Source organism: Papio anubis, chromosome 5 (genome assembly GCF_008728515.1).
Source record: "Papio anubis isolate 15944 chromosome 5, Panubis1.0, whole genome shotgun sequence".
Classification (NCBI taxonomy): Eukaryota; Metazoa; Chordata; class Mammalia; order Primates; family Cercopithecidae; genus Papio; species Papio anubis.
In genome coordinates this window covers 60,581,614-60,593,377 of record NC_044980.1, presented here as the reverse complement: position 1 = coordinate 60,593,377, position 11,764 = coordinate 60,581,614, and the positions used below count along the sequence as shown (strand labels likewise).

Below are 11,764 nucleotides of genomic sequence, written 5' to 3'. Positions count from 1 at the left end.
AACTGGCCTAGTGGGGAGGCAGGATCTCCACAGACCTATAATTCATACATAAAGGCTAAAGGTAAAATGGTAAAGTAGAAAAGTGAGTCACTGCCTATTACTTAAGGCATTTACAAGTACAATGATCATATCAGTAATTTTTCTTTGAAGAGCTATTTCCTCAATTTTGGTGTCTTCCACAATGCAATTTTCATCCGAAGAGCTACAGATATCCACCTCTCACCTCATTAGCTTTAGAAAGGCAAGACCTTGGCATAAGTAGCTCAGGTGATAACTCTTCAAGGCAATTTTTAGTTGTTTAGGTAACATGCAACATTTATACTAGAGGGGGACAAAGTCTATATCACGTGGCATAATGTCAAGACATTTCTCTTCTCTGCAGCATCGTAAAACTAAACCTTTAGGATCATGCCTACTATCCATTAGCATAAGATGTTTCAGATTTTATCCTTCACAACACAACAGTGCCTGTAAAAAAAAAAAAACAGAAAAACCAAAAGAGGCCTAAATCCCCTGGATCAATTACCTGGAGAGACCTTATTATATGTGGCTCAGTCCATAAATCTAAAGTGTACATTTGTCTAATTACAATTTCCATAGTTATCCACCATTTCAAGTATGTCAGTGATATTCTCTGCTCTGAGCTGGAAAAAAAGAACAACTAGACGGAGGGCCACATTAAAAAAAACAAAGTAAGTCCTTTCTTTTGAATCACACTAGAGAATTTTTAAAAGTAAGTCCTTTCTTTTGAATTATGCTTGAGAATTTTTTGAGTATTAATTTTTCTGAGACTTAATCTGGCTCTGTTGTCCAGGCTGGAGTACAATGGCATGATCTCAGCTTGCTACAACCTCTGCCTCCCGGGTTCAAGCTATTTTCCTGCCTCAGCCTCCCGAGTAGCTGGGACTACAGGCACCAGACGTCATACCCAGCTTTTTGTATTTTTGTGGAGACGGGGTTTCACCATGTTGGCCAGGCTGGTCTTGAACTTCTGACCTCAGGTGATCCGCCTGCCTTGGCCTCCCAAGGTGCTGGGATTACAGGTGTGAGCCACCGCGCCCGGGCTGAGTTTTAATTTTGTGACTGTTCTTTGGTAGATTTTAAATATTAGAGGTAGGCCCTAAATAAAAAGAACACTATGGTGCTTTTGCTCTCATGTATTTCGGTTTTAATGTTAAAGTATGAAAGAAATATGAATTCATTCTCATGGATAATAATATAACTTTGTGTGCAGCCTTTCCACACCAATTTAGTTTTTCTGTGTGAAATAAGATTTCAAATGGTAAAGTTGCTGTTAAGGAGACACAATGGAAAAAGCTGAAGAGTTTTTTTTTGTCTGATACTGGAAAACAGAAAAGTCTTGGGGAGGGGGAAGATGTGAGAAAACTACTATAGGGTGCAAAGACCACAAAAACAGTTTTGGGGACTAGACGGGGGTGACACTGAGTGAGTGTGGGGAAGAGAAGGGCTGGGCAAATTATCTCAGAATAGAGGGTAGTAGGATTTCAGGTGGATGTTTAAGGTATTTGCTTGGCAGATATAATCTAGGAATCTCCTAGCTCTTGCATTTCCTGCTGTCTGTAATTTTGTTATGTAGTATAATAATTTTTTATTTAGCACAAAGTTCACTTGGACTAGAGAATCGAAAGGTGCTAATTTTGTCTCTGGCTAGCAAAGTCATACCTGAGGTATGCACTGGAAAACAACTGGAAGACCTAGGCAGGGTACATTCAAAGTTTTTTTTTTTTTTTTTTTTTTTTAAATTTTATTATCCTGTCTTGGTTTCCTTTATTGAATAGATTCCTACAGGAAAAATACTGTGAGTTTACTGTCTACTGCAGAATTGGAATTTAGACTCACGATAAAGAGAGTTAAAGATAGATCCAAAGGTTCACTTAAAATAAAAATCACCTGACGGAACAGGCTACTGAAGAGTCTCTTCCCTGTGGTTAAGTTTCATCATACACATAAGGCTTTGGAGCAGCTGTCCTAAAATGCTTCTGTCCAAAACCCATTCCTGTTCTGGAGGTTCTGAACCCTTTATGTTCCACATCCACCTCCTCTCTCTTCCCATGGCTCTCTACAGAGCCATTTGTGACATGTCTACCTGACACTTTTGGGGATGTAGTAAGCAAAAGAGGCAAAGTCCCTAACACTTATCAGAAACACGAAAAGAGAAAAATGTGCTTGGACTTGCTTTAGTATTCTAATTGGCACACATGCCAAAAGACTAATGATCTTGTATGCTGAAGTGGAAATGAGCCTCTCATACAAGCTACGAAATCCTCTAATACAAGATACAAAAACTTATACATTAGACCAGTCTAATTGAAACATAAGTTTTTGATACTCTTGACTGCACTTCAGACGGAAAAGACAAAACTCAAATGGAGGAACGTAATTTAAGTATGGCAGAAAGTTGGGAATCACGCGGCCTGATATACAAAAAATGCATCACTGAGGCATATTCCCCTGGCCTTGAGGTATGCAGGCAAAGGAGAGGTCACACCTTCTTGGGAGACAAAGGATCAAAGTTGACACAGAGCTCCAAGAAAATATTTACCAGAAGAATGTGATGATTCATTTATCAGTCCAGAAATCCCAAGTACAAAACTTCAAGATACAAGAAAGATCAAATTATATCATGTATATGATTCAATTTTAAAATTCTTAGCCCTCTTATATCATATTATCTAGATTATAATAGTAAAAAATCAAGTTACATTCATATGAAACTTTCATAAAAAGAAATCAAATCCAGTTTTATGAAATTTTATAGTACAATTACTTTCTAGTGGGTCTTTTCTTAGGTCACAGTATTTATAATTCCATTTACATCTTTATAATTTTTAAAATTAGAAAACAAAAGGATGTCAATAGAAATCTAAATTTTCACTTGTAAAACTCCCTTCAGTTTCCAGGCCAGTAACACACGGTGATGTTGACTTGTTCTCCAGACATGGACGGCTACCAAGGATCCCCAGTTCACGAAGCATGCAGGCCTCGACTCATTAGGAACGCTTTTTGGTTTGGCTCACGTTTCAAGAAATTGTGGAGCATGTCCATGCCGTCCAGAGATCCCCCAGGTTTCAGGATTAGGTTTCTGTATTTCATTCCGACCTAATAAAACAAAACATCATACCTAATAATTCATGGTTATAGCAATTTTCCAAATCTCTAGATGTAAAAGAGGAAAGGGTAGGGGTGAAGGAAAAAGGACTTTAGCCTTACTCTGTCTAGATGTTTTCTCTTGCTCACAAACAGCTCTGTAGTATTTATTTATTTTGGTAGCTAAGAGGTTTGGAGCTTAAAACTTCAGGTCTTCTACACTGTCCTTTATTATGGTCTTGTCTCCTTAGATTCTAGGCAGTGAGCTGACAACATGAACAAACAAACAAAATATAGCCAAATGGAATATACGGCAGGTTCCTATTTGCTGTGCTATCTCTTGTAAATTCAAAAGGGTTAGAAAGCAAGTGTTCAAGAAGGCTACAAACAACCTTCTGGGTACCCAGAAACAGGAGCATGGCTACTGTCACATGGTTTCTGCTGCTTTTATGATGGGCTCATTCAAAACAACAACAGAACCCTCCTCCTTATGGATGAGAGAAGGAGGGTCGCACATGTCCCGCAGGGGAGGGCCAGACATTTTGGTGGGTGCGATGCTGGGAATGAGGACCCTTTAGAAAGCTTTATTTGGGGATGGAGGTCTGGAATTTTAAAACATCACAGTTCCTCTACTTTTATTTACATAAACACAGGAGCAGAGAGAGTGAAAGAAAATAGTTGTTATTCAGTATCAGCATTGTTCAATATTTTCACTTCCCTTTCAGTGTCCTTTTAAGGAAGCAAGGCAAGACAATTCAATGAAGCATAATTCCAAATATACACATAACAAACAATTCACAGAGCAACACTTACATTTATATCCATTATATCACTTGATCAACAGGACTTAGTACAAGAAGAGCTAGAGAATTTCCAGCTCTGTCTTATAACAAGATTTTGATTGGTACAACCATCAGAGGTAAATTTAGTCAAACTGTTAAGGAAAATAAAACATGGATGAAATCTACCAAGTTAGACACAAAACGATTATGTCCTAGGGCCATAAGAATACAAACTTTTGGGGTTACATTTGGCTATAAATAGAAATCATTTGCAGCTTATTAATCATCTACAGGCTAACATGTAACTTCACAGTCTGGACTCTAATCAGGAGTAAATAACTAGTCAAAGTTACCTTCTCAGAAACTCTAGGGCTGCACTGTCCAACAGAAACATAATATGAAGCACATATGTAACTTTAAACTTTCTTTTTTTTTTTTTTTTTTTTTTTTGACAGAGACGGAGTCTCGCGCTGTCGCCCAGGCTGGAGTGCAGTGGCCGGATCTCAGCTCACTGCAAGCTCCGCCTCCCGGGTTCACGCCATTCTCCGGCCTCAGCCTCCCGAGTAGCTGGGACTACAGGCGCTGCCACCTCGCCCGGCTATTTTTTGTATTTCTTAGTAGAGACGGGGTTTCACCGTGTTAGCCAGGATGGTCTCGATCTCCTGACCTCGTGATCCGCCCATCTCGGCCTCCCAAAGTGCTGGGATTACAGGCTTGAGCCACCGCGCCCGGCCTAAACTTTCTACTAACCACATTTTTTTAAGTTAAAGAAACAAATAGGTAAAATTAATGTTACTATTTTACTTAAACCACTATATCCACAATAGTATCATTTCAACATGTGTCAATATCCATATTATGGAGACTTGTTGCTGTTGTTGTAAGGGCTCAAAATCCAGGGTGTTTTCTACACTTACGGTGCATCTCAATTCAGTTCTTCGGTTGTACTTAACCTCATTTCAAGTGCTCAACAGCCACACGTGGCTACCACACTGGACAGGTCTAGTGCCCAGACCATAAAATAGTCTTTAGGAGGGCTTGTTACACAGTGTTCTAGTTTGATATTAAAAAGGTACACAGCAGTCTTGTTGCCTTATTTCCAAGTTTTAAAGCCATTTTCTTAGGAGAAGGCGTTCAGTCACTGATATCGAACTTCCCAAAACTGATGACCAGGGCTTGAAGCTAGATTCAATTAGCTCCCTTCCCTTTCCGCCCCCGGGCCCTGGCCCCTGGCCCCTGCCCCTGCCTCTGCCTCTGCCTTTTCTTTTCTTTTTTTTTTTTTTTGAGACAGAGTCTCATTCTGTTGTCCAGGCTGGAGTGCAGTGGCACAGTTTCGGGTTACTGCAACATCTGCCTCCCAGGGTCAAGCGATTCTTATGCCTCAGCCTCCCGAGTAACTGAGATTACAGGAGTGCACCACCATACCCGGCTAATTTTTTTGTATTTTTAGTAAATATGGGGTTTTGCGATGTTGGCCAGGCTGGTCTCTAACTTCTGGCCTCAAGTGACCTGCCTGCCTCGGCCTCCCGAAGTGCTGGGATTATAGGTGTGAGCCACTGCGCCCAGCCTTCAATCAGCTTTCGGGAAAACAAACAGACAAACAAACAAAAACACGTCATGTCTTGCCTGTTCTGCAGCAATTCATTACTGCTACAGCAGCAATCTTGAATCTAAAATGTGAGTGATGGCTGTGCTTGTCATGGCCGTTAACTGAGCTAAGAAGGAGCATATCATGGCTTATGAGCCCAACCACGATTTACCTCCCTTCCCTTCCTTTCTTTGCTCACCACGCCTAAATCTGACTAGTGTTAACTGAGTGGCTGGAGCTAGAAAGACTGTGTGCCCTGGGTAGAGCAGCAAAGGAAGAACGCAGACAATGGGAGTTAAATTTTTCTGCAGAATTACAAAAATATTTTAAACATTTTATTATGAAAAACTTAAAATACATACTAATAGTAGAGACAACAGTATAAGGAGCTCTCATGAACCTATCACCCAATCTCAATCATCAGTATTTCATCTGCAGAAATTCTTCAAGCTCAAGATCTATGTAGCATGTGTCTTTCATTTCTTAAAAAGACATATGCATTTGACAAGTATAGAAACATTAAGGAAAATCGAAACGAAAGTTTTAAAAAATCACTCCAAATGTGAACATCTGACAAAGTATTTTCAATTTGTGCAGAGAACTGTAATTTTAGGTAGTAAAGGAGGCATTTGAGGAGTTCCATGGTGTTGTAAAGAGACAGCTCATGAATGGTAAAATCATTTCAGAGCAGGGCACTGTTTTGTCTCACAATATGTGGCTCAGTACAGCTCAAATCTTCCTCTGCCTATGGCTCCAAACAAGTTGATTCAATTTCCTGAATTACAGAGCAATGGTCTTTTAATAGTTTCATTTCCTTTGCAATGAAGTTTTGAGAAGAGTTTAAGAGTCATTTTGGTAACAGGATCTTCCTTTACTTAAGAAAAAAACCAGTTAAGTGAATGTGTGTGTTTTGGGGGGTACCAGGCTCTTTGTGTGAGAGAACATGGTCTGGGAGACATATGCCACAGGTGAAGGGAGTCTTTGCCCTGAGTTGTTCTGTTAATACTTTGTTTATAAAGAAACTGTAACTGTAAGGAAATCAAGAAGAGAAGCTCTAAGACAACTGCTAAAATTTTTCATGTTAGAAACATCCTTCAGGAAGATCTGCATACTGTAAAAACCAGAGCTTTCCTATGAAGGAAAACCAGTGTCATCCACCTCTGTGGCTTTTTTAATCCTAGAAGATTAGCATGTATCTTTTGGCAACTATGCAAGTCTTCTCTAACAGTGATGATTTCTGAAGCAAGATCAGGAACTCCAGAGTCAGGCCCAGGTTTGAATCTTGGCTCAATCTTTAGCTATGTGACCTGGGGCCTTGATTTCCTCATCTGTCAAATGGGAATATGCCTATCTTACTCAGTTTCTGGGCAGTTAGAGGAGGTGATTTCAGTATTCTGTTTGCTCCCTGCATAATATCTGGCATATAGCGGTAATCAATAAACCTCTCCTCCTCCCATCTCCTTTCCTCCTTCCCTCTCCTCTCTTTCCTTTCCCACTGACCCAGCTCAGTGATGTATATACAGTTCAGGGAAACAAATGCATTCCTGGTGTGGCGTTTCCTCAAAATTAGTTCTGTCACCTAATAAAGCTAAGAAAGGCATAAGGAACTTCATTTCCACTATTAATAAGAAATAGAATGCATAATTCAGTAGAAATACTAAGTGGGAGCGATAAGGCATTCAGGCACTCATTGTATCCAATAACATGCACCCTTTCAGGTAATATCTTAATAGCAATAATAATTACCTAAATGAAGGATGTCCATCATTTATCAGCAATGAGAATATATAAATGGGAAACAGATGGGGTCACCTGCTATCTTGGGCATCTCTGCAGCAGCACATGCAGGCTCTCACTAACTTTCCACCCCTCCTCCATCCTTCCCAGCATGGATGACTCTGGGGAGTGCAGTCAGAGCTGTCTCCTTCCTACACTGAGTGACAGTCATCAGGGCAGAGAGTGACCAGCCAAGGACGGGTGATGACGATCAGGCACCTGACAAGCTCACCAGCCTGCTTTAAAGCTGGACTTTGAACCTTCTCCTTCCATAGCCCGTAACTCCCTCCCAAGAGCACACCGTTTGTTTTCTGTGAGGGTGGGGAGATCTTGAATGGACAAAAATTAAAAAAGGAACTGCTTTGACAACAAAGGAGGGAGAGAACAAAACTGGTGCTGATAGAGAGAGAGACAAGAATAGTAGTAGGAATTGCTGTCTGATTAGAAGAGGCCTTCTGGAAACCTTACTGATTGGTGAGGATAGAAAGGTAAACCTTTACAGGGAGGGAGCAGATCCAAAGGAAAAACACCCTGGGTAGGAGTATGTATGGCGGGTAGAGAAGTGGAAGCGGATGGGGAAAACCATCAGTCAGGTCCAAAGAGGCACAAATATATAAAACAGTAATTAAATTAAAATAAATAGTTGTAAAGCAGAGAAGGGAACCCAATGCTGAATAAAATAGTTCCTTTTACAAGAGTATTCTGATCTATCAGAGAAGATAAAGAAATAGACAATTAACCAGGCAGATTATTGGGATGCTAAGAGCAAACAAAGAAGGGCTGTAAGAGCACAAAGGAAGAAAAACTGCTTCCAGCTGCTTGGGATTCAAGATTTAGAAGGCCTGGCCTTGTAAATATTCAAGAAGTAGGCTGGAAATCAATTCGAATTCCTTCCTTTGTCCCTCAAGTCAGGCAAAACCTGAGGCTACCAGAAAAGGTTCAGTTATAAGAAAAATCAACTGTTAGGTGGTACATCAGGAGAGCTGAGACAGAGAAAAGAATTAAAGCCATTTGTAAAAACCTTCTGGAGAGGACATTCTCTTTTCATATTCTCTTTTAGCAACACGTTACAGGAAGAATTGGGCCTAGGATTCTGTTTCAAGCACTGGGATCCTTAGCTTTGTATTATAGATTCTCTATCAAGTGATTCTTTGTCATGTTTAACCAAGACTCTTCATGTTTCTGTGGCTATTATTGTATGTAAGATGTAGCTCCTTCTTTATGGCATTACAAACTGAAATAGTTACACTTACTCTCTTGACTTTCTCAGTATTTCTTTCAGAAGTGATACTTGTTCGTATTTCTCCTCCTCTGATGGAAGAAACAAAGCTTAGCAATTTCTCCAAATGCAAAAGAGGAGGAAGATAATAGTAGCTTAACAATATAATTGCCTTTGAATTCACAATGTCTATTACCTCTTAGAAAATTTTCCCACAGTGAAGTTGCCTTATAAAAAGAAATGGCCTTAGTTAAAATGCCCCCATTCTTTCAACCTATGATTAGCTGCTGGATTCTGAATTCACATTTGGTGACCTTAAAGACCTTCGAGAGAGCTTCCTGGAAAAGCGTTAATCCCAAGCAGTTCCACTCCATAATTATTTAAGAGAACAGTCAGAAAAGTGAAAAGTATGTCTGACAATGAGACAACTTCATGTTCACTGAGAAAAAAGTACTTTAGGTAATATATAACAAAGCAATTAAACAGTTAAGATGTGATGTCTATTTACTATGAAGAATAACATTTTAAAAACTATAGATAAAACCAGAGGTAGCAAAGTTTTAGGCTATTATAGGTAAGCACTCAGTTAGAGCCCTCAAAACAGAATGAAAACTACACCCTAATATATTCTACTGCTACTTTCTATAGTTCTACTTGCCAAGATCTGAAATGGCCCCCAGAGCAGACCCTGGAGTTTGCAGGATGGCAGCAGGTTACAGAGAGAAGGCCTGGACACAGTCCTCTCTATTGCATAACCAATAACGTCAACAATATGTGGTTTCTCAGCTCCCAGCCTCTCTAGTGCGTGGGGACTAACAATAGCAGGCACTGATGCTTTGAAGGGCCATCCCGCTATCTTCTCAAAGTGACCCACACACACATTAGGCAGGGTGAGACAACAAAGTCTGCAGGATATATTTTGATTGCTCTGATTCCCATGACTTCAGATCAATGAAGTATTCCTTTATACCATTAAAAATTAATATTTTTATCCTGTCTATGTGTCTGAAGCAACCACTCACTGACATGTGAAACTAAAGCAAATGCACAGAGTCTCGAACGACTCCAGGTAATGCCATCTTTCTCAGTGTTGGCTAATAACACTCTGTGGTTATGGCACAAAATAAGTAATGTATGGTGTACTGGTCTGAAGAAGTATTTTTCTGTTTCTTTTTTTAACTTTTAAGTTCAGGGGTATGAGTGCAGGTTTGTTACACAGGTAAACTTGTGTCATGGGGGTTTGTTGTACAGGTTATTTCATTATCCAGGTATTAAAGCTAGTACCAATTAGTTATTTTTCCTGATCTTCTCCTCCCTCCCATCCTTCACCCTCCAAAAGGCCACAGTGTGTGCTGTTCTCCTCTATGTGTCTATGTGTTCACATCATTTAGCTCCCACTTGTAAGTGAGAACATGCGGTATGCGGTTTTTGATTCCTGTGTTAGTTTGCTAAGGGTAATGGCCTCCAGCTCCATCCATGTCCCTAGAGAGGACATGATCTTGTTCTTTTTTTTTTAGATGGAGTTTCGCTGTTGTTGTGCAGGCTGGAGTGCAATGGTGCAATCTTGGCTCACTGCAACCTCTACCTTCTGGCTTCAGATCTTGTTCTTTTTCATGGCTGCAAGGTATTCCGTGATGTATATTGCTTTTGTGGGGGGAGTTCTTCTTCCTCTTTTCTTTTTAAAACAAATAGTTGCTCTAAAATAACACTCGCCTCACAAAATACAAGTACTCAGTTACTAAAAATTAATGCTTTGGGATAACAAAAGAATTTCTTCTTGTCTTCATCACACATAGCTATAATAACGGTCTGTTTTTTGTAGACTAGGATTGTTGTCCCAAAGCATTAATTCTAACAACTGAGTAGCTTCGCCGTTTTTAAGGCAAAGATCAACCCCCAAAATATCTTACTAAAGAACACCCCTCCCACCAACAAAAAACCCCAAATAGTACATTGTATGAGGGAATAAAATGGCTGCTTAAGAACCATCTTCCAGTATCTGCAAAGGGTGTGAAGGTGAGGGCCAAGGGATTCTTCTTGGTTTTTGGAGCCAGGTCCATTCTTGCTGTGACAGCAGAGGAGCAGGAAGTGCCATGATACTCAGAGCATTTGAAAGGAAAGGAAAAAGTGTAAAGGAAGGAATTAACACCAGCCTTATGGCTTAAGACATCTAATAACACACAGCACTGCTGAATCCAGAATTTCAGTAACACTGAAAATTGTTTTTCACATCACAAGTTTTAACTCCAAGTTGTTGGGATGATGCTTTCTCTAAGTTCAACTCAGCACCTTTGGCTAAATAAGAGTAGTATGGCTGTCTGCCAAACTGTGAAGCTTGAGAATAAGAGGAAGTACAGAGAAGCATAATGGCAGGAACTGCTTCTATTACACTTGCAAGTTCCTTGGAACCACAGGGATCAGTAATCTGGCTGCTACCTTGACAACCGGAAGAGAAAAGGTAATGATAGAGGGTTCTGGGTATGTGGTCACATGAGGGCAAGCACAGAGGAGGTGATGGCGAAGGCCTAGCTGGGAGAGGCAGTGTACACTTAACACCAGGAATCCTCACCAATGACTGCCAGTAAGATATCATAACTGTACCTTTACCTAGTTAGAATTTTTCTCTTTGAAACATTGTTTCTGGCTTCTAAAACAATCTATGTATATGTAAAAATAGTGAAAAGCTCCAGGAAAGTACAGAAAAAATTAATAATTACTCATAAACTATCCCCAAAGATAATCATCAACATTTTGATGTGCTTTTTTTTTTTTTTTAAACACACTTTAAAATCAACATTGTATTCTATGGTATAAAATATTTTATAATATGATGTTTTTTCACTTGGTAATAGTTACATTAAATAATCCGGACATAATAAAAGCTTACTGAAGCCCTTCTTCCATGCCCAAGACCACTTTTTTTTTGTCTTTTGTTTTTCTTTAAAAACTAGCCTATTTTTCATTTTTTATTTTTATTTTTTGATTTTTAATTTTTATTTGTTTTAGGGGACAGTTCTCCAAAAGAGAAGAGAAAAGGTAATGGGAGAAGGGACTAGGTATGTGGTCACATAGTGGCAGCCCCGAGGAGGTGACGGGGAAGGCTTAGTCCACTCCTCCAAGTCCACTTGTATGTTCAAAGGATGGAAAGATCACTTCTGGTTTTTGATAATCTCAAAGACTTCTTGAACATGTGGTCACACGAGTGAGACCTTTAAGAGTGCTGGAATTTTTGAGATGTACACATGAAGGAGGCATATATTTTAGGTTAACAAAAAAGAACCAATACATTTG

The 11,764-nt window shown here is 39.7% G+C and overlaps 1 protein-coding gene across 7 annotated transcripts in view; it reads right to left on the bottom strand.

Annotated features, from left to right (window-relative positions):
* Positions 1 to 1,204: 1,204 nt before the first annotated feature.
* NLN (neurolysin) overlaps positions 1,205 to 11,764 on the bottom strand; it is a 99,501-nt gene continuing 88,941 nt past the window's right edge. For 6 of the 7 annotated variants that reach the window (XM_017959591.2, XM_017959593.3, XM_017959594.3 and 3 more), the window contains one exon: positions 1,205 to 3,120. In XM_017959591.2, coding sequence (XP_017815080.2) covers positions 2,986 to 3,120 — 135 coding nt within the window. In that variant the 3' untranslated portion in view covers positions 1,205 to 2,985. Of the gene's footprint in view, positions 3,121 to 3,231; positions 4,043 to 11,764 lie in introns of all 7 variants that reach the window. The other variant, XR_004183964.1, reaches the window with a different exon arrangement.